Below are 23,151 nucleotides of genomic sequence, written 5' to 3'. Positions count from 1 at the left end.
GTTCAATGGAACAAATATTTCATTTGGTGAAATATGGAACATACTCATAAACATTCATTATTTGTCTACCAGATGGTGGTGAAGAAAGATTGAATACATGATTAGTTATTGTGTGCTGAGAGATGTGTAAGACATGAATAACTGGACAATTTTTTCTATATTAATGAAAGACTACAAACAATTCTAGAATTGTTGAGTTGCAGTATAAATTCTTTTTGCAGTACTTATCCAACCATTATGAAATGTTGTAGGAGGGCCTAAGGGCCCTTGGGCAAGGTCTTTAATCCCCTATTGCTCCAGGTGTGTAGTGAGCGCCTTGTATGGCAGCACCCTGACATTGGGGTGAATGTGAGGCATTATTGTAAAGCACTTTGAGCGTCTGATACAGATGGAAAACCACTATATAAATGCAGTCCATTTCACCACCAATATTTGAGTGAACCCAGATTTTCTCTCCTGGAACGTATAATTTTTTTTCACTGCAGACATTTTATTTAGTAAAAAGGCTCCCTCTTTGTTCACATGATCCGTTCGTGCTGGTGAAATTCTTCCTTTATAACATCGGTTGCACACCAGAAGGCCACATTTATGAAGTCAACATGTCATAAAAAAGGTATAAAATGTTGTGATTCTTTAACATGAACAATGTTATGGTTTTATCAAGAAGGACGGACAATAGCTCATTAATGCATCCTTTGCTGAATCTGAAACTGCAAATTGGGGCTACCAATTTGTGGCTCATGTATGGAACCATTAATGTAGCATTAATATTTGCAAATATGTGTGGAGGCTTATATGTCTGTGTGTCTATCTGTGGAAACAGAAACAGAATCTGCAAATGTGTACCACAGTCTACAGATATGTGATGAGATTTACAAATGCACATAGAAATGTGCAAATGTGTATTCAAAATATGTCTGTTCCAAATCAGATTCAGAAGTGTATAAAAATATGTAAATGCAGAATGAGATTTGCAAGTGTATTGTGATCTGTAAATGTGTACATGGATATTAATAGCTGAAAAGTCTAAATATTTCGCTTCCAGATGTCAAAATACAGATAAGTTATTGCTTAAATCTCATGCATGATTCTCAGTTGTGTCTTTTTTTAATCATGGAAATTTTGCTCCACTTGTGCTGTGGTCAACGTATGCTGCCTTCAAAATGACATTTTTTTCCAGGCATGTCCATGCATTTTTCAACAGGACACTGCAAAACCTCATTCTGCACACGTTACAAAGGCATGGCAACAGAAGAGGAGGATACAGATGCTGGCCTGCAGTCCTGAACTGACTCCAGTAGAGAAAATGTGGAGAATATTGAATGAGAACTATGACCCTGTACTATTGCACACCTTGCATAAAGAATGGGACAAAATAACACCAGAAACACTTCATCTTTCGGTATCCCCAATGCCAAAAATGTCTTAAGTGTTGTGAGAAGGAATGGCAACATTACAAAATAGTAAATGCGTTTACATCCTAACTTTATTTTGAATGTGTTTCAGGCTTTAAATACAGGAATGGGTGTATATTAACAAATTAATATGATCAGAAAAAGACAGGAAATGTTTTAAATTTATACCGTTTCGCATGTAAGAATGTCTTTGCATTTTCTAAACTGACCCAACCTTTTTCTGATTTAGGGTTGTTGAATAGCAAGCTGTGTGGCAGAGTGGATTTTGTGAGCTTGCTCACACATCTGTAGTTGTTAACAGGAGTACTAAAGGTGAAGCAACATTACAATGCTCTTGTTGGCTATATATATGCAAAGCATGTCTCCTGCATAAACAGAGAAATTGTGACAACATGACTAGGTATAAAAAAACCCTATAAAATAATGTGGTGGAGCTCATAATGAAGTAACTTTATTAACATTGGGACATACAGTGACAAGTAGGGATATAGCACACCTTTGAGTCACTTTTCGTTCCTCCTTAAGACAGTTTTTCAAAAACACTGACAAATACCTAACCCTGAAAGAATGATTTAACGGAGCACCAGCCTATAATGTTTTGAGCCATGCTTTTCCTCAGGCTGTGTGTGATTTGTATTTGTATGTACGTTGTTTCAGTTTGTTGTTTAACAACCTGCTTGGTGTAGTCAGCTGTCCAGTGCAGGGTCCATGTCATTAATCACAGAACCAACACAGTGTTGCTGGGGTGGAGAGGGACTAAGGGAAGGAGAGAATGGGCCAGGCTGGAGCTGTAATCTCTACAAGGCACAACCAGTAAAAGCTGTATAAGATATAAGCAAGGGGACAAAGGAGAGAGGAAAGATGGGGAGCAGGAGGGGAGCCCTGTGTGAATTTGAAATACCAAGATTGACTTATAGTTATTGCATATTATCTTACATATAATATTTGTGTTGGAACATTTTTAAAAAATGCAATTTATTACTCATACTTTATATAAAAAAATAGTCCTGTGAAAGGAGACATTTGTTCTGTGAAACTCATCATGCTCTGGGTGTGAATGAAATTTTTAAAAATGCATTTCACTTTGCCCTGATGACCTCTTGGACTTTATTTCTTCATCTTGTGAAAACAATCAAGGAGTGTCTTTTCCTCCTTCAACCTTGCAATTTTGTGTTTTTGAGTGACTCATCTCTGTGGTATGCTCTGGTACAAGATCATTTTTCAATAGAAAATACATCAAATGGAACTCCAAGGCGGTCATATGACTGCATACCTGTACTAATGCCAGAAAGGCAAATATTGCAATGTAATAAACAAACCATGCATTTTCTGGGTTCACTTTTTGTGACAGATCTGAGATCAGAGTTAATACGGTGTGTATATCTCTCCAACAAACAAATACAAAGGAAGAAAACAGACTACACACAATGGATAAACCCTCCATGGTGCCACCCATAGGGTTTCTGCAGAGTGGGTTTGAAGCTTGTGTTTTTTTTGGTTGTTTTATGTCACCATATGCAAGACTAGTGTGACTTGGATGAAGCCGAGACACGCTCACTTCTCTGGAAGTTACCAAGCTAACTAAAGCTAACAATACTATGACTGAGTTCAGATGATTAACACATTTTTGTGGGCTTGGTGGTTGCTTTAATAATGGGTGGTTCGGGTGTGGGTAAAAAAAAAAAAAAAAAAAAAGGCAAATGGCCTCAATTGTGCCACTATCAGTGTAAATAATGTTACAACAACACTTCAGTCTTTACCAGACTAATATTTCGGTGGATTTGCATCTGAAGAGAGAGTACGTGCATTGCAAACACCCAATGTTACAGAAAACAGTCACAGAACAGATGAGATTTTTAGGGGTGCTGGAAAAAATCGATTCACGTCCGAATCGCGTTTCTTATTTATTACGATTCTGAATCGATCCAAAATGTCCAAGAATGGATTTTTAAAAAGCATTTTTTAAAACATTTTCTTGCTTACTTACGCGTCCCCGCGAGGGAGAGGTCCAGCGTGCTTCAAACATTCATGAGCTGCAGCTTAGCATGGCGGACGAAGAGCTAATTCAGCCAGCACCGTCTTTGCTGAAGGCAAATGTTTGGGTGCATTTTGGATTTTATTATTTGCTGTATAAGAAGGAGCTTGACATGACTTATGCAGTGTGCAAAATCTGCAAAATGAAAGTCAGGTACTTCGGAAACACTTCAAATCCACAAGCCCACATGCTGCGCCATCATCCGGAGCTAAAAGAAGTGGAGCAGCAGTATCTGCCGACTACTGACCAGCGCTTTGCTAAACTGCCAGCCAACTTTGAATGAGCAAAGCAGATGAGTAAATTTACATCTAGAATCACTTGATTAACCTGTAAAGGTGCATTTTCTTAATCATTTTTTAAGTAGTATAACTACTTCTCAGATTCTGAATCGAATCGGCACCCCAAGAATCGGAATCAAATTGAATCGTGAGTTGTTCTACGATTCACATCCCTAGAGATTTTGTTTCAGTACTTAATGAAACATGATCCAAACTGCGAAAATTTCTTCATTCACCTCAGTGAACTACGACTACTACTTGTTTTTCAGCAAGCAAACAACAGATTTTATTTCCCGTTAAAAGGCTAACTGTGATCAAAACACAAACACATTGAACATGGACTGTGACTTTCACAGTACAAATAATTTCAGTGATACTAGCCCTGCTTTTACATTCCAATACTTTGATTGGAAGTACATTTACCAAAGAATTTATCTGAGGTACTGCTTCACTTGACAGCCTTAAAGTGCCTTGATAGAAAGAGTGACCTCAAGTCAGAACATGGCGCCATTTTGGTTCCTACTGAATGAACCTTTAATGTTTTCAACATTTTTTTTAATCATTTAACCACATACAGCAACACATCCAGGTACTATCAAAAATAATTATAGAAATAGTTAAGCTATCAAATTTACAATTTCAAATTTACAATATTTTAAAGCCTGATTTATGCAGCTGCAACTCTGTAACTCCATGTCATTCAATGATGTGCATGACAGTTTAAAGGTCTCCATCTCTGGATTATGCTTTGTTCTGGACCAATTTGACCTTCAACCAGCTTGTCTTTCTACAGTAATCACCTCCAAATCAAAGGTAAACTGTACATTTTCCTCTTTTACTAGCTTCCTGCTGTAAAGTTGCAGACTTTTCATTTATAATCGCACTGTAAAAAACTTATAGTATGATGGCAGCCGAAGGATTGAAAGCAGAATTGTGTCAAATCACAGCCGTTTGTGTCTGATTTAACAGGTGTACGTCAGGCTTCAGGTCCCAGTCTGAACACAGTTTGGAAAAAAAAAAGTAAACGGTCAGACTTTTAATCCGGTCCCACTTTACTCAAATCAGTGAGTGTCAGAGTGCTGAACTTTAATTTGTACCTCTGCACGTCCAGACTGCTCCAGGTTTATAATGGAAATACATTGCAGTTGGACGGGACATTTTTTCCGCTGTGAGCGAAAATCAGTTACATAATCCGTTATATAAGGTGTTTATTACATGGAAAACAATACAAAAACTTTGGGACTTTTTTTGTCCGATGACTGCGAATATCCTGTTTATATGATGATGGTTTAGGTGAGTTTTACTGTACATGGGACTGAACAATAAATTTACCTCTCAAAACCTGGAAGATGGTGTTGCTTCCATCCCACACAGCTGACTTTATTTTCCTAAATTTTTTCTTCTGTTCAGGTCTGAAGGGAATCTGTACATCTTGAAGCCCTTGTTGTCTATTTGTGCCTCCAAATGCACAACAACCCGGCACTTTCAGTGAATAAATAAATAAAGTAGCTGGATTTACATGCAGAGAGATTAACAGCGAACACTATTTTGAACCTAAGATGACACCATGTGTCACGCGACCGACTTTTTTCGACTCGTCATGTCGCCACTCTCTATCAAGGCACACTAGGCAGCCAGTGGTAACAGATAGGCTGTTCAGAGCAGTTTTAATTTTACTTTTATCATTAACTCCCCACCCCACACACATCCACAACGCTGTTGTGGTGCAGGTGTTTTGATTTGAAACAGCCGTTGGATCTCGTTATTCTTTTTGTATGTTCAGAATTGGCTGAAAATTTGTTAAAGTGAGCAAAATAATATAATTCAATATTTGCAATGTTTTTTTTTTTCTGTTGTAAGAGCTAAAACTTGAGTCACTTTAATTTAAATATGATACACATTTCATATTATTTTGTTATATTTCATGTAATTTGTTATATATTAGTCATAAATAATGTTAAAAACATTGTTATGGTGCGACAGACTGGCGTCCTGTCCTGGGTGTACCCCGCCTCGCGCTCTATGACTGCTGGGATAGGCTCCAGCCCCCCGCAACCCTTAATTGGACTAAGCGGTAGAAGATGAATGAATGAACATTGTTATGGGATGGATGTAGTGTTTGCTGCTGTGTACAAAAATCTACACACAATATCTTTAGTCTGAGCAGCAGAGAGCTGATCAGACACTTGAAACCGTGAGACAAAGTGTAAATGTAAACTCACTCATCTTCAATCGCTTACTCACTCCAATTAAGGGTCATGGGGGGCTGGCGCCTATCCCAGCAGTCATGGGGTGTGAGGTGGGGTACACCCTGGACAGGATGCCAGTCTGGCACAGGGTCACATAAAGACAAACAAACAGCCTCACCTGCATGCACACCTACGGACAATTTAAAGTTTCCAATCCACTTAACCTGCCTGTCTTTGGATGTGGGAGGAAGCCGGAGCTCCCAGAAGGAACCCACACAAACACAGGGAGAACATGCAGACTCCACACAGAAAGGCCACAGGAGGGAATCGATCCCATGACCTTCTTGCTGTGAGGCAACAGTGCTAACCACTAACCCACTGTGCTGCCCCTAAATGTGAACTTTTTTCATTAAATGATTCATTGTCATTGTGTCGGATGAATTTACTCTGCAGCACGTTTATTATTGTTATTTTTTTTTTTTAACTAGTCACAAGATGTGTAGTGTAATAAGTGCTGTTGTCTTATTAAACGCGCAGTCATTTCACACAAATGTCTTCACTGTTTGTTTTAGGTTCCTAGCTTGAAAGAAGAACTGTCAGCTAACCAAATCTATTTATTCTTCAAAACTTTCGGGATAAAGGGGTGTTAGTTGGTATTCTATTGGCCTTTACAAATCTATGATCAAATACCAAGAAGTTAGACTCCTCCTGCTGTGGAAAGGAGAGAGGGAGCAGCTCAAACCACCTCAGAGAATCGAACAAAATGGAGACGTTATTTTAAAAATCAGTTTTTGAACGTTTTGAATACATGGGGTTCCTTCGCATTCAAGAATGTGTGTCACTCTCGCCTGTGGATTTTGCATCCCGGAGACGCGGTACATTTTATATCTTGCATCCAGCCATAATGATTTTGCGCAAACCCCTGTTAGCACTTGATTGGCTGCACACCTGATGGAGCTAATCACCTTGTGGCAGAACAGGGAGAGATGGAACATGTATAGGTTAAATGGTACTTGAAGACCAGGGTTGAGAACCACTAGTCTGTAGGGTTTTGAGGTTTTCACAGGACCAAAACTTTGAACGCAATTTGAAGTGGTCACTTTGTCACTATTCACAAAGATTGATGATTTTTGACAGATATTGTCTTTTTGTTGTAGGAAGGTGACTTCCTGGTTGTGACTCACCATGTTGAATACTGTGATGGGGGTATTCTGGATCCAGATGATATACTTAGTGATCTGGTGGAGGATAAGGATAAGGTAAGAACTTCCCAAAATGTAGAATTTTTCACTTTTTGTCTTTTCTTCCTTTTTCATCTGAAATTTAAGTCAAAGGTTGGTGATTCAGTTACTTGGTTTAAATTAAATTAAACTGGCAAAGATTGAGAGGGACAGGACTGGTGTATTTGGAAGCTCTTCACTCGGACCCGGCACAGAAGTGGCAGATGTGTGATTCAGTCGACAGACCCTTGGAAGATGCAGTAGAGTTTTTCAGAAGCTGCATCTGTGTCTGAGCCGCCCTACGTAGGATCTGATTTGTTCAGCCTGAACAGGGTGGTGGATAGAAAAGGACCCTAAACATAGTCTGCTTCACCTTTTTTCTGGATTGCTGCTTCCAGAGGGTCACCAGCTCTGTGCTGGAAAAACAAAAACACAAGTGATGAAATTTGGTACATGAAACATACAAACCTTAATAGACAACAAAACATCAGGCCCACTGGAAAGGTGAACAGCTCTCCTCTCTCGTGAACTCCAGAAACTTGACCTTGACAGTTGCCTTTAGTGAAACAAGAACAGCAGAAGCCCAGCTGTGGGAGGTGTAAGGGGACAACAATTTCTTCTGGGTTGAAAGTGTAACAGCGGGTGTTAGTAACACTTTATTTAATTGGTCCTGCAAATAGGAGCTTTGCATGTGCACTGCGTATGAGACTGACCATGCAGTGAACTTCTCTCATCAGAAGCACATTGAAAATGCAAAACACAGTAAAAGTTAACCACCCAGGTAAGCTGTAAATGATTTTAATCAAAATGGATAGAAGAATAACCAGAATGGCAAAGGCTCACCCATTGATCAGCTCCAGGATGATCAAAGACAGTCTGGAGTTACCTGTAAGTGCTGTGACAGTTAGAAGATGCCTGTGTGAAGCTAATTTATTTGCAAGAATCCCCCGCAAAGTCCCTCTGTTAAATAAAAGACATGCAGAAGAGGTTACAATATGCCAAAGAACAAATCAACTGGCCTAAAGAGAAATGGAGGAATATTTTGTGGACTGATGAGAGTAAAATTCTTTTTGGGTTTAAGGGCCACAGACAGTGAATTCAAGCCACAGTTCACAGTGAAGACAGTGAAGCATGGTGGTGCAAGCATCATGATATGGGCATGTTTCTCCTACTATGGTGTTGGGCCTATATCGCATACCAGGTATCATGGATCAGTTTGGATATATCAAAATACTTGAAGAGGTCATGTTGCCTTATGCTGAAGAGGACATGCCCTTGAAATGGGTGTTTCAACAAGACAATGACCCCAAGCACACTAGTAAATGAGCAAAATCTTGGTTCCAACCCAACAAAATTAATGCCTCGCAGATGTGAAGAAATCGTGAAAAACTGTGGTTATACAACTAAATACTAGTTTAGTGATTCACAGGATTGCTAAAAAAGCAGTTTGAACATAATAGTTTTGAGTTTGTAGCATCAACAGAAGATGCTACTATTATTGTAAACACCCCCTTTTCTACTTTTTTTTACTAATAGCCCAATTTCATAGCCTTAAGAGTGTGCATATCATGAATGCTTGGTCTTGTTGGATTTGTGAGAATGTACTGAATCTACTGGTACCTTGTTTCCCGTGTAACAATAAGAAAGATATTCAAAGATTGGAGAACATAACAAAGAAGGAATCATATCCTTAAACCTAGTTACAGCGCTTTCCGAAAGACTTCTACTGTAATGAAACTTATTCCCCACTGCTGGGTAGTCCATTAAAGTAAATGTAAATGTTATTAAGAAATGATCAGACAGAAGGGGGTTTTCAGGGAATACTGTTAAGTCTTCAATTTCCATACCATAAGTCAAAACAAGATCTAAAGTATGATTAAAGTGGTGGTGGACTCATTTACATTTTGAGCAAAGCCAGTTCAATCAATCAATCAATCAATCAATTCAATTTATATAGCGCCAAATCACAACAAACAGTTGCCCAAAGGCGCTTTATATTGTAAGGCAAGGCCATACAATAATTACGTAAAAACCCCAATGGTCAAAACGACCCCCTGTGAGCAAGCACTTGGCGACAGTGGGAAGGAAAAACTCCCATTTAACAGGAAGAAACCTCCAGCAGAACCAGACTCAGGGAGGGGTAGTCTTCTGCTGGGACTGGTTGGGGCTGAGGGAGAGAACCAGGAAAAAGACATGCTGTGGAGGGGAGCAGAGATCAATCACTAATGATTAAATGCAGAGTGGTGCATACAGAGCAAAAAGAGAAAGAAACACTCAGTGCATTATGGGAACCCCCCAGCAGTCTACGTCTATAGCAGCATAACTAAGGGATGGTTCAGGGTCACCTGATCCAGCCCTAACTATAAGCTTGAGCAAAAAGGAAAGTTTTAAGCCTAATCTTAAAAGTAGAGAGGGTGTCTGTCTCCCTGATCCGAATTGGGAGCTGGTTCCACAGGAGAGGAGCCTGAAAGCTGAAGGCTCTGCCTCCCATTCTACTCTTACAAACCCTAGGAACTACAAGTAAGCCTGCAGTCTGAGAGCGAAGCGCTCTATTGGGGTGATATGTTACTATGAGGTCCCTAAGATAAGAAGGGACCTGATTATTCAAAACCTTATAAGTAAGAAGAAGAATTTTAAATTCTATTCTAGAATTAACAGGAAGCCAATGAAGAGAGGCCAATATGGGTGAGATTTGCTCTCTCCTTCTAGTCCCCGTCAGTACTCTAGCTGCAGCATTTTGAATTAACTGAAGGCTTTTCAGGGAACTTTTAGGACAACCTGATAATAATGAATTACAATAGTCCAGCCTAGAGGAAATAAATGCATGAATTAGTTTTTCAGCATCACTCTGAAACAAGACCTTTCTAATTTTAGAGATATTGCGTAAATGCAAAAAAGCAGTCTTACATATTTGTTTAATATGCGCTTTGAATGACATATCCTGATCAAAAATGACTCCAAGATTTCTCACAGTATTACTAGAGGTCAGGGTAATGCCATCCAGAGTAAGGATCTGGTTAGACACCATGTTTCTAAGATTTGTGGTGCCAAGTACAATAACTTCAGTTTTATCTGAGTTTAAAAGCAGGAAATTAGAGGTCATCCATGTCCTTATGTCTGTAAGACAATCCTGCATTTTAGCTAATTGGTGTGTGTCCTCTGGCTTCATGGATAGATAAAGCTGGGTATCATCTGCGTAACAATGAAAATTTAAGCAATGCCGTCTAATAATATTGCCTAAGGGAAGCATGTATAAAGTGAATAAAATTGGTCCTAGCACAGAACCTTGTGGAACTCCATAATTAACCTTAGTCTGTGAAGAAGATTCCCCATTTACAGGAACAAATTGTAATCTATTAGATAAATATGATTCAAACCACCGCAGCGCAGTGCCTTTAATACCTATGGCATGCTCTAATCTCTGTAATAAAATTTTATGGTCAACAGTATCAAAAGCAGCACTGAGGTCTAACAGAACAAGCACAGAGATGAGTCCACTGTCTGAGGCCATAAGAAGATCATTTGTAACCTTCACTAATGCTGTTTCTGTACTATGATTAATTCTAAAACCTGACTGAAACTCTTCAGATAGACCATTCCTCTGCAGATGATCAGTTAGCTGTTTTACAACTACCCTTTCAAGAATTTTTGAGAGAAAAGGAAGGTTGGAGATTGGCCTATAATTAGCTAAGATAGCTGGGTCAAGTGATGGCTTTTTAAGTAATGGTTTAATTACTGCCACCTTAAAAGCCTGTGGTACATAGCCAACTAATAAAGATAGATTGATCATATTTAAGATCGAAGCATTAAATAATGGTAGGGCTTCCTTGAGCAGCCTGGTAGGAATGGGGTCTAATAGACATGTTGATGGTTTGGATGAAGTAACTAATGAAAATAACTCAGACAGAACAATCTGAGAGAAAGAGTCTAACCAAATACCGGCATCACTGAAAGCAGCCAAAGATAACGATACGTCTTTGGGATGGTTATGAGTAATTTTTTCTCTAATAGTTAAAATTTTATTAGCAAAGAAAGTCATGAAGTCATTACTAGTTAAAGTTCAAGGAATACTCGGCTCAATAGAGCTCTGACTCTTTGTCAGCCTGGCTACAGTGCTGAAAAGAAACCTGGGGTTGTTCTTATTTTCTTCAATTAGTGATGAGTAGTAAGATGTCTTAGCTTTACGGAGGGCTTTTTTTTTTATAGAGCAACAGACTCTTTTTCCAGGCTAAGTGAAGATCTTCTAAATTAGTGAGACGCCATTTCCTTTCCAACTTACGGGTTATCTGCTTTAAGCTGCGAGTTTGTGAGTTATACCACGGAGTCAGGCACTTCTGATGTAAAGCTCTCTTTTTCAGAGGAGCTACAGCATCCAATGTTGTCTTCAGTGAGAATGTAAAACTATTGACGAGATACCCGATCTCACTTACAGAGTTTAGGTAGCTACTCTGCACTGTGTTGGTATATGGCATTAGGGAACATAAAGAAGGAATCATATCCTTAAACCTAGTTACAGCGCTTTCTGAAAGACTTCTAGTGTAATGAAACTTATTCCCCACTGCTGGGTAGTCCATCAGAGTAAATGTAAATGTTATTAAGAAATGATCAGACAGAAGGGAGTTTTCAGGGAATACTGTTAAGTCTTCAATTTCCATACCATAAGTCAGAACAAGATCTAAGATATGATTAAAGTGGTGGGTGGACTCATTTACATTTTGAGCAAAGCCAACTGAGTCTAATAATAGATTAAATGCAGTGTTGAGGCTGTCATTCTCAGCATCTGTGTGGATGTTAAAATCGCCCACTATAATTATCTTATCTGAGCTAAGCACTAAGTCAGACAAAAGTTCTGAAAATTCACAGAGAAACTCACAGTAACGACCAGGAGGACGATAGATAACAACAAATAAAACTGGTTTTTGGGACTTCCAATTTGGATGGACAAGAGTAAGAGTCAAGCTTTCAAATGAATTAAAGCTCTGACTGGGTTTTTGATTAATTAATAAGCTGGAATGGAAGATTGCTGGTAATCCTCCGCCTCGGCCCGTGCTACGAGCGTTCTGGCAGTTAGTGTGACTCGGGGGTGTTGACTCATTTAAACTAACATATTCATCCTGCTGTAACCAGGTTTCTGTAAGGCAGAATAAATCAATATGTTGATCAATTATTATATCATTTACTAACAGGGACTTAGAAGAGAGAGATATAATGTTTAATAGACCACATTTAACTGTTTTAGTCTGTGGTGCAGTTGAAGGTGCTATATTATTTTTTCTTTTTGAATTTTTATGCTTAAATAGATTTTTGCTGGTTATTGGTAGTCTGGGAGCAGGCACCGTCTCTACGGGGATGGGGTAATGAGGGGATGGCAGGGGGAGAGAAGCTGCAGAGAGGTGTGTAAGACTACAACTCTGCTTCCTGGTCCCAACCCTGGATAGTCACTGTTTGGAGGATTTAAGAAAATTGGCCAGATTTCTAGAAATGAGAGCTGCTCCATCCAAAGTGGGATGGATGCCGTCTCTCCTAACAAGACCAGGTTTTCCCCAGAAGCTTTGCCAATTATCTATGAAGCCCACCTCATTTTTTGGACACCACTCAGACAGCCAGCAATTCAGGGAGAACATGCGGCTAAACATGTCACTCCCGGTCCGACTGGGGAGGGGCCCAGAGAAAACTACAGAGTCCGACATTGTTTTTGCAAAGTTACACACCGATTCAATGTTAATTTTAGTGACCTCCGATTGGCGTAACCGGGTGTCATTACTGCCGACGTGAATTACAATCTTACCAAATTTACGCTTAGCCTTAGCCAGCAGTTTCAAATTTCCTTCAATGTCGCCTGCTCTGGCCCCCTGAAGACAATTGACTATGGTTGCTGGTGTCGCTAACTTCACATTTCGCAAAACAGAGTCGCCAATAACCAGAGTTTGTTCCTTGGCGGGTGTGTCGTCGAGTGGGGCAAAACGGTTAGAAATGTGAACGGGTTGGCGGTGTACACGGGGCTTCTGTTTAGGGCTACGCTTCCTCCTCACAGTCACCCAGTCGGCCTGCTTTCCCAGCTGCTCCGGATCTGCCAGAGGGAAACTAACGGCGGCTAAGCTACCTTGGTCCGCACCGACTACAGGGGCCTGGCTAGCTGTAGAATTTTCCACGGTGCGGAGCCGAGTCTCCAGTTCGCCCAGCCTGGCCTCCAAAGCTACGAATAAGCTACACTTATTACAAGTACCATTACTGCTAAAGGAGGCCGAGGAATAACTAAACATTTCACACCCAGAGCAGAAAAGTGCGGGAGAGACAGGAGAAGCCGCCATGCTAAACCGGCTAAGAGCTAGTAGCTGCGCTAAGCTAGCGGATTCCTAAAAACACGCAAAGTGAATAACGTGTAAATAATTTAGAGGTGATTCAGCAGAAGGAGTGCTTTAGTTAAGGCACGTGAAGATAACACTGTGAAACAAATCGTTATCTAGGTAACTAGATCAATCTAACTGCGCAGATTAAACAGCTAACAGATACAGCAAAACGCCGCTGTGCTCCGGAACAGGAAGTGATACAATACCGCAGTGAGAGCCAACCACACAAGTGTCATTGACATGCTCATCAATCAATAACATCTCAATAAGTAACGCAAAAAGTTACATACAAAGCATGTTCAAACATCAACATGTTCAAACAAAAACTGAAATGCAAAAAAAGTTGTAAATTAATGCCAATTTTGTTCAGTCTTACTTTTCATTAAATTTGGCCTTAGAATGCACCAGAATGCATGAAATTGCATCCAGATGTAAAATTTCAGAGGCTGTAGTTTGCGTTGTGCACATACGCCTGGGCCAGTAGAATTTTGGTGGGGTCTGTGACATCTCAAAGCTACAGGCCCTGTGTGCCAGTGGCAAAACGTGGTCAGTGTTGAGCTCTGACATTTGATGTAAACATCAAACTGCCCAGTTTGTTACGATTCAACCAGAGATGACTCACAGTTGCGAGTTTGCGGCAGTGCATGTCAGGGTACCAAAAAACCTTACTTTTGCTTGATTGATTCTGTCATGTAGCGGCATAGTAGTAAAAACCAGCTTTTATCCTGCACTTAAGACTTCGATAGTCAGCCTTGCTCATAAAGAAACACTCCATATGACAAGATGCCAAGAGTGTGAGATTTCAAACCCAGATGGCAAATGTAGCCACTGCTTCAAGTGTGGTAGCAGCGAGCACTGGGCAGAGGGCTGTAGAAAGAAAACATGCCATGCTACTAACGGAAATTTCAATTTCCGCTTAACACACATTGCTCACAGCTGTGTTTCACATTAAGTATCTTTTGCATGGCTCACAGGGAAGTGTAAATCCTACAAGGCTTGACTGAAACGTTCTGCCTCCTATGTCATTATTTCAGTAACAAGTGAGATTACTCGCATGAATCACGTAGTAAAGCTTCTTTTAATTTGGAAAAAGAAAAAGGTTGGAGGGCACGAGTTCCGGACAGTGCAGTGGGTGTGATACGAGCTTGTAACATTTGAGTTGTTGCAGTGCAACCTGTGTTTGTCAACTTCAGCCTGTATGACCATTCTCATGCTGACAAATGGCATCTTTTTTCAGGATGAACGGGCTTCAAGCGTAGACACAGCGTTTGCAGTGTCTGCATATCAGTCAGAGCTGACATGTTATGTTCCATAAATTGTGTGAGGACAGTGCCTTTGCAGTCCCAAAAATGGCCATAAACACTTTTCCCACTGAAGGGATGACTTTGAATTTTTTTACTTATGCTACATTCACATGTTGGCTGTAAGTGACAGACGGTTGTTTTCAATGAGAGATTGACAGAAGAATTCAACCACTGACTGTGAGTGTGGCACGTGCATACCACTACAGCACTTGCCGTCAAAACTTAAGAAAATTTCGACTTTTGCCACTTACTGCAGCAAAAAGGACAAACTGAATGTTATTTCATCTTTAACGAGGAAGAAAGAAGGACAGTAAGAGATGGATTATTTAATTCTGCTTGACCAAGTGACTTGTGCTGCCGCCTAGTGGGCAAAATTTCATGTCTCATCCGGGCAACTAATCAACAGACAAAATCCAGCATGCTAATCTGCTCTTTGTCAAAATGAAGGGAACACAACCTTGAACGTTTGTTGATGTTTAGATGATCAATAAACATGCCACTTTTATCATTCCCTTCTTTTTATCCCTTCTTTTTTTCCATCCATAGGTAAACAACCAGCTTTTTTAGTTTGCTTGTATGAGATGCAGCAATAGTCAATAATTAAAGGATTCTTCTTCTGGTAGTTTGACTTCGATGTCTTGCTGGTTATTGAAATATTCACATTGGAAGCACAACTTTCAGACAACCCTTCTACAGTACTGTCAGACACAGAAGTCATGCAACACGCGGTATAAACAATAATGGGTATAGGTGTACATTCAGAATTGGCTGTAAATTTTTTAAAGTGAAGCAAAATAAATAATTCAAGATTTGTAATGTTTTTTTTTTTTTTTATCTATTGTAACAGCCACAACTTTAGCCGATTTAAGTTGAAATGAAATATGATGCACACTTCGTATTTAATTATTTTGTTACATTTCACGTCGTTTGTTATATATTAGTCATAAATAATGTTAAAAACAAATCGATATTGGATGGATGTAGCGTTTGCTATCTGTGTTTATCATTTGTTCTAGCCAGAAACAATACGCCAGCACCACTCATCAGTCCGCCCTCTGAGGCTAACCTTGATTTGATTTTTTTTTTTTTTAAGCATACCCCCACCCCACCCCCAGCCATTAAGAAATGGATGGGGAATGTGGCGTTTTCTAGGATAATAATATTCTGCTTCATGCTAGCAATGAGGTAAAGGCAATTATATCCACCTGCGTGTTAGCAAAGGACACAGTTGGACTCCAGGAACTCCAAAAATAGCGATCAGAGGACAAGACTCCAGCCTGACTCCAGTAATGTGTGAGATAACGTCAAAATAAGAAATTCAGTATGGTTAAGGTTTGGGGCAAATAAAAAAAAAAAAACTATAACTTAAATCACAGAGAGGGAGAGTTACATCTGTCACACAGATCAGAAACATTGGGATACATTTTTGATAATTTGAACTTGGATAAATGTAGCCTGTGTATTACTTTAAATTGAATTTGGGAAAGTTTTGCACAAGATGATGACAAACGAATTCTGTCTGCAGCCTTATCACAGAAACCTTCTCAAACTCAAGACCCTACTCTTGTTCCTAATTACAGATAATTTTTTTGGCTGGATGTTTGTCCATTGAAAGAACAAGATTATATCCATGATATAAGAGCTTTCTTGTGGGGCATAAGTTCAAAGAGGTCCCAAGGCTGTTTAGGGAGCTGAGTCGGGAACTCTGGAAAAATAGTTGATGCACAATGTTTAATTTGAAACAACAAAATGAACAAAACAAAACCCCAAAATAAATGAGATGAGGGCATGCCATAAAAGGAAGACATATCAGTAAAATTAAGAAAGGTATTAACCTTAAAAAGGTCATGGAAACATTTAATGCCCTTCTTACACCATAGATGAAATGCAGTGTCTGAGAAGCAAGGAGGAAAAAGGTGATTATTACATAAAGGTCCAAGAGCAGAAGCAGAAACACATTTAAAGTGAAGTCAAAATTGATACCATGTTTTAAGAGACACAAGTATAATAGGATTATCTGTGTACCAAGACAGGGACACCGGGAGAGATGAACATAATAAGGCTGGGAGAGAGGTGGATAAACACGAATGATCTTCTAATTGACACCAAGTTGTATGAGGACCTTTTAACCAGTATATGCAGTTTTGAATGTTAGCTGCCCAGTCATAAAACATCAAATTAGGTAAAGACAGACCTCCACTGAGCCGACATTTTTGTAATAATGAGTTCCATACTCTTGGAGTTTTACCTTTCCATATAAATGGGGAAATCATTTGGTCAGTAGATTTTAAAAGGGTTTTGGGTAAGAACAGAGGAATACACTGCCAAAAGGTATAAAAACTTGAGTAAAACATTTATTTTCACCCGCACTGCTTAGCTTCTGAGATCTGACGGGATCAGGCTTACACAGAGCAGATTGGCTACAACTTGAGTAAAACATTTATTTTCACCCGCACTGCTTAGCTTCTGAGATCTGACGGGATCAGGCTTACACAGAGCAGATCGGCTACAAAAGACACTGGTATTGTACAACGGAGTAAAATTTGCAGCCCGCAGAGCCTGAGGTGATCCTGTTACATTTACTCCCAAGTACTTAATTAAAACCAGAGTAAGTTAGATGAAAAGGAAGCTCAGCTTGTCTGAGATGCTGTACAGGTACATTCATAGGCAAGCATTTACTTTTTCCTGTTAAGCCTGTATCCTGAAAAAGAGCCAAAATGTTGGAGTACTGCCATAATAGATGTTGGATTTGTGACATAGAAAAGTAAATCGTCTGCATACCGAGCAACCTGATGCTCTTTATGCCTGTGAGTCACACCCTGGAACAAGGAGTAGGTTCTGAGACTTATTGATAGTGACTCTATTACTAAAGCAAAAAGTAAAGGGGAGAGGAGACAACTTTTACATGTACCATGTGACAATACAATAATTGGATTTTACATTATTGTTACAGACAGAAGCTAGGGGGGAAGTATACAAGATGTGAATCCAAGGAATAAATGATCACCAAAACCTTATTTCTTAAGGACTGTGAAAAGGTTTCCACTCCACGCTATCAAATGCTTTTTTTGGCATCCAATGAAATTGCCACTTCAGGAAGATTACTATGTTGTTTGGGTACAGTATATTGAAAAGGCTACGTATATTAAGAAAGGAATGCCTTCCTTTGATAAAACCAGTCTGTTCTTTTGATATAATAGAAGGGAGGATTCCATCTATACGGGACGTGAACAGTTTGGCCAGGTTTTCGCATCCACATTAAGGAAGCCAATAGGTTTTTCAGAAGCACAGGAAGTTGGATGTTTTCCTTCCTTGAGCAGCAATGACATGGAGGCCTGCCTTAGGGTTGTGGGGAGAGAACCCTGTTCCAGTTTGACCTCCACATTAGCGATATTACGAGGACTGCTTTCTTCCATCTGCAAAATATAGTGAAGATTCGTACCATCCTGTCTGTGGCTGATGCTGAGACCCTGATTCATGCGTTTGCCTCTTCCAGATTGGCCGACTGCAATGTTCTATTTTCTGGTTTACCGCAGTCCAGCATTAGGGGTCTCCAAATGGTTCAAAATGTTGGTGCCAGACTTTTGACACGAAGCAGAAAGTTTGGCCACATTACACCCATTTTGGCATCTCTTCACTGGCTTCCTGTCCCTGTGAGATCAGATTTTAAGGTTCTGCTATTAGCCTATAAAATTATTCACAGACTAGCACCTCCCTACTTTGCTGACCTAATTAAACCCTATGTACCGGCCTGAGCTCTGTGTTCTCAGGGTGCAGGAATCCTTTGTGTCCCTAGGGTGAATAAAAAGTCTGCGGGTCACAGAGCTTTCTCTTATCATGCCCCTGTTCTGTGGCATGATCTCCCTGCATCAATAAAACAGTCAGATTCTGTAGAGACTTTCAAGTTCAGACTTAAGACGCACAAGATTAGAGCTTGTGGCCAGCGATCACCTTAGTATTTCTTCTGTTTTTCTTGTTGCTTAATGCTGACAAATTATAATGTATATTTGTTGTCTTTCTGCCACCTGATTCTGTATTTTCTCTCTGTTTGAGGTGCAGCTCCATCCAGAGATGGGAGTGGGTGTCTTCTTCTGCAGGCCTCCTGTTTTTTGCACCAGCATGGACTCCAAAACTTTTCCTGTATATTTGTATTGTCAATTGTGTCGGTAGCATGGCCAAGCAGAGCGTCACCCCTTTGATTCTGGTCTACTTCAAGTTTCTTCCTCAAATCATCAGAGGGAGTTTATCCTTATCACTGTCATCTGTGTGCTTGCTCTTGGGGTTGGTAAGGTTAGACCTTACTTGTGTGAAGCACGTTGAGGCATTTTTGTTGTGATTTGGTGCTATATAAATGAAATAAATTGAATTGAATTCCAATGAGTCCATCAATAACTGATAAAAGTAACGGGACAAATTTCATATGAAATGTCTTATAAAATCTGAAGGGAATCCATCAGGGTCAGGGGATTTGCCTGTAACGATGTAATCGAAGTAAAAAATCTTTTCCAGATTAAGCATCAACGTCTACTGCTTTTAAAGTATCAACTGTAGGGATTTCTAGATCAGCAAGGAATTGCTGTATAATTTAAGCATTGGGAGGAATCTCTGATGTGTAAAGAGTGGCATAAAATGATTTAAAAAAGGAATTAATTTCAGTTGGGTCAGATGTTAAAGTACCTGATGTATTTTTTTTATTTGTATAATTTAGTGGGTGGCAGCATGATGCCTGAGTTTGTGGGCCATTAAGCGAGTCGCTTTATCACCATATTCATAATAGTTACCACAAGACTGTAGCAACAACTGCTCGCCTTCCCTCATCAAGATCAAGTCGAACTGAAGTAGAAGTATTAAGACGTTGCTTATAAACATCCGGGGAAGGTTTCTGGGTTAGCAGGATTTTAATGAGCCTTTCATTGGATTCAGGTGTGTTGGAACAGGGAAACAGCTAAGAGTGTCAGGAAGGTAGAGCTCGAGGACCGAACTTGGGCACCCCTGGCCTAGACCCTGACTGGACATGGCAGAGATCCACTATGTCAGACCTCACCCTCCTGCAGCCGCTTGTCATCTCTGCTCAGGACCGATCCGATCACGTGATCGGAAATCGGGCCCAATCACGTGGTTTCAGACTTGATCGAAATTGGATGTTGCATCCTGATCAGGAATCTGATATCAAAATAATGAGGATAAAATCTATCCTCATTATTTTGATCAGCGCTATTTCAGGCTCATTATTGCAGATTAATGGGCCTTTCACACGTCGGAAGCGTCAGAGGCATGAGATGCGTTACTTTTTAGAGGCGTCAGAAGCATCGCTTTAGCTCGGCTTTTGACGTGACACTTCTGACGGGAGCGCGCATTGCCGCTTGTCAGCAGGCTGACGTGGTCAAAGTTCAACCCAGTTTATTATTTTTTTTAATTGAACAAAAGAAAAAACATAAGTTCAACCAGACAGAGGTGGGGAGAGTTACGCGTGCAAAGTTTCTTTCGCAGAACTGCTGTTTGTGTGTTCACGCGCTCGGCCTGACGCGTCGATGGAAGGACAAGAGGATGATGGACACTTTCCCACCGAAACTCTTGCTCAGTCATCCTTCTGTGCGCAGCAGGACCCGGTGCTGACCAAGTCCTCAGGACGACAATCTGTCATCTGATTAACAAAAAGAAAAAAACAAATTGTCCTGTGATCGTTTGTCTGCAAAACGGAGCGAGAGATGGTGTGCGCATGAGCGATGTACACGCTCATCACATTTAGGAGCACGTCTTAAAGAGCTTCCTGTTATGTGTCGGACGCAGCTCGGAGAACCGACCAGCGTTTGAAGGACCCAGTATGAAATAAGCAGAGCACGGTACAAAGGCTAACTGAATTTAATACATAACAGTGATAATATAATAACAGAAAGGTGCGGTCTGGCGTGGTGCGCTCCCAGCAGCGCTAACGGTCCGGAGCCAGAAGCTGTTTCGGACCCAAGGACCCCGCCGACACCCCCCAGGTGGCCGCAACAACCGAGTCTGTGAAAGAAGGAACCATTATGTGAGTCCACACTCTACACACAGAACACTTAAAGGTGTACAAACAGCAAACACTTCCTGGCTTGATTACTGATCAGCTTCCCAACCTGCAGGCATGGAACATCCAGTTCACAAAACTCCACCGCAGTGGAAGCTGATACATGACTAACATACAGCTCAATACAATAAGGTGTGAGGGACACCACATTTACTGACTGTATAACTGTTAGTCACAAAATCTAACGTACCTCAGGAAGTGTGCTGACGAGCGTGAGACCTCACCCCCTCCTCTTTCACAGACTGTGCATCAAACCTGGACGTTCTCAGCATCCACTGCTGATGAGATGGCTCCCAAGACGACGATCTCACCCGTCTGGTCACAAGGTCGAGTCTCTGGCAAATACACACTGTGCACTCCAGTCTTAAATGCCAACATGCTCCAATCCATCCAGATGCACCACAGCTGTGAGTCCTGACGAGTCGCAGGTGATCAGGGTGAGGTCCTGACAGCCTCAGCAACACAGCCACTCAGTCCCAAATGCACGCCACCTGGGAGGAAACCAAAAGACAAACAAACCGGCAGCCAGGCCCCCCCAGCCATATAACACTTCCATCTTCATTCACGTTCACTGCGCTGCTCTGAACTTGTTGAACACTGATAAAGCATCAGAGGGGTACACTGAGGACTGTCAGGACGCAAAATGTAAGGTTTTTTTTTTTCCTTTTACTTTTCAAGTTGACTTTTGAACTTTTGATGCTCTGAGCTGTGACGTAGCTTCGCGCTGTCCAATAGGAACGACGCGTCGGGCCAAAACACAGAACACTAGTGGCAGAAACCACTGATCTGTACAAATGGTAAATGGACTGCATTTATGAAGCGCTTTTCCATCTGCAGCAGACGCTCAAAGCGCTTTACAATTATGCCTCACCTTCACCCCAATGTCAGGGTGCTGCCATACAAGGCGCTCACTACACACCGGGAGCAATAGGGGATTAAAGATCTTGCCCAAGGGCCCTTAGTGATTTTTCCAGTCAGGCGGGGATTTGAACCACAGATCAGTGCAGAAACCAAGTGTCTGAAGAAAAATCCTTGGAAATGTTTTTTGTTGTTGTTTGTTACCTCAAAATTTCTGATTACTGTTTAAAAAAGTTTAGAACACTTGTAATTGAAATAGCTAAATCAATAAATGGTTCTTTAGAATCCTTTCATCTCTAAATTAAAACCACCTGTTATTTCATATTAGATAATTTCTTGTTTAACACCTTTGACATTTATTTTTAGACAAATAAAATAACATGGAAATTTGTACATTTTTTAAGTCCAGTAGATTATTACTTGATTGTTCAAGCTACCTCAAGGAGAAGTGCACTGTTTAAGTGATAAATATTAAAATAAGGTGATTAAAATGAAATTATTATACAAGGTCTATTAGATAAGAAACTGACACTTTTATTTATTTTTTTAACTATATGGATTTGAATGACGTGCGATTACACCAATCATGCTTGAACCCTCGTGCGCATGCGTGAGTTTTTTCACGCGTGTCGGTGACGTCATTTCCCTGTGTGCAGGCCTTGAGTGAGATGTGGTTCAGCCCTCTTGGCTGAATTCCTTTGTTTCACACGCTGCTCGAGACGGCGCGCATTGCTTTATCAAAATTTTTTCTGGACCTGTGAGGAATATCCGAGTGGACACTATTCGAGAAATTTAGCTGGTTTTCGGTGAAAAGTTTAACGGCTGATGAGAGATTATGGGGTGTTTCTGTCGCTGTAAGGACTTCCCACGGAGTGGAACGTCGCGCAGCGCTTCCAGGCGCCGTCGTCGGCCTGTTTCGACCTGAAAACATCCTAATTTAAGGCTTAATTCACCCAGGACGTTGTGAGAGAACAGAGAAGATTCAGAAGAGGCCGGCATGAGGACTTTATGCGGACATTCCACTGTTTAAGTACATTTTGTAATGAAAGACGTGCGTGCAAATTCGCCGAGTCGTCACGGAAAGGACTCGGCGAATCTGTGTGCGCCGCGACAGGAAAAACACCTCTGTGTTGAAAACCATTTGTAAAATTCAGGCGGCTTTTGATGGCTTTCAACAAGTGAGTAACTGAGAAATTGTTTAACAGCTTGGGCATGTTCCAACTTGCCCATTAAGGTTTCCAACGGAGGTGTTTTTCCTGTCGCGACCCCCCGCGGTCGGGTCCGGCCCGACATGCGACTCTGCCCGCACGTTCTTTCATTACAAAATGTCCGTTAACAATGGAATGTTTGAATAAAATCCTCATGCCGACTTCTTCTGAAAGTTCTCTGTTCTCTGACGACTTACTGGGTGAACAGAGCCTGAAATGTGGAAGTTTTC

General features: G+C 40.7%; 1 protein-coding gene across 2 annotated transcripts in view; it reads left to right on the top strand.

The window, feature by feature from the left end:
- Positions 1-23,151, top strand: part of LOC117524798 (partitioning defective 3 homolog B-like) — an 830,560-nt gene that overhangs the window by 21,563 nt on the left and 785,846 nt on the right. For both annotated transcript variants that reach the window (XM_034186621.1, XM_034186620.1), the window contains exon 2: positions 7,075-7,176. In XM_034186621.1, the coding sequence (XP_034042512.1) occupies positions 7,075-7,176 (102 nt within the window). The remainder of the gene's footprint in view (positions 1-7,074; positions 7,177-23,151) is intronic.

Source organism: Thalassophryne amazonica, chromosome 14, assembly GCF_902500255.1.
Source record: "Thalassophryne amazonica chromosome 14, fThaAma1.1, whole genome shotgun sequence".
Lineage (NCBI taxonomy): Eukaryota > Metazoa > Chordata > Actinopteri > Batrachoidiformes > Batrachoididae > Thalassophryne > Thalassophryne amazonica.
The sequence above is the reverse complement of the archived record's forward strand: the minus strand, read 5'-3'. Positions and strand labels throughout refer to the sequence as shown.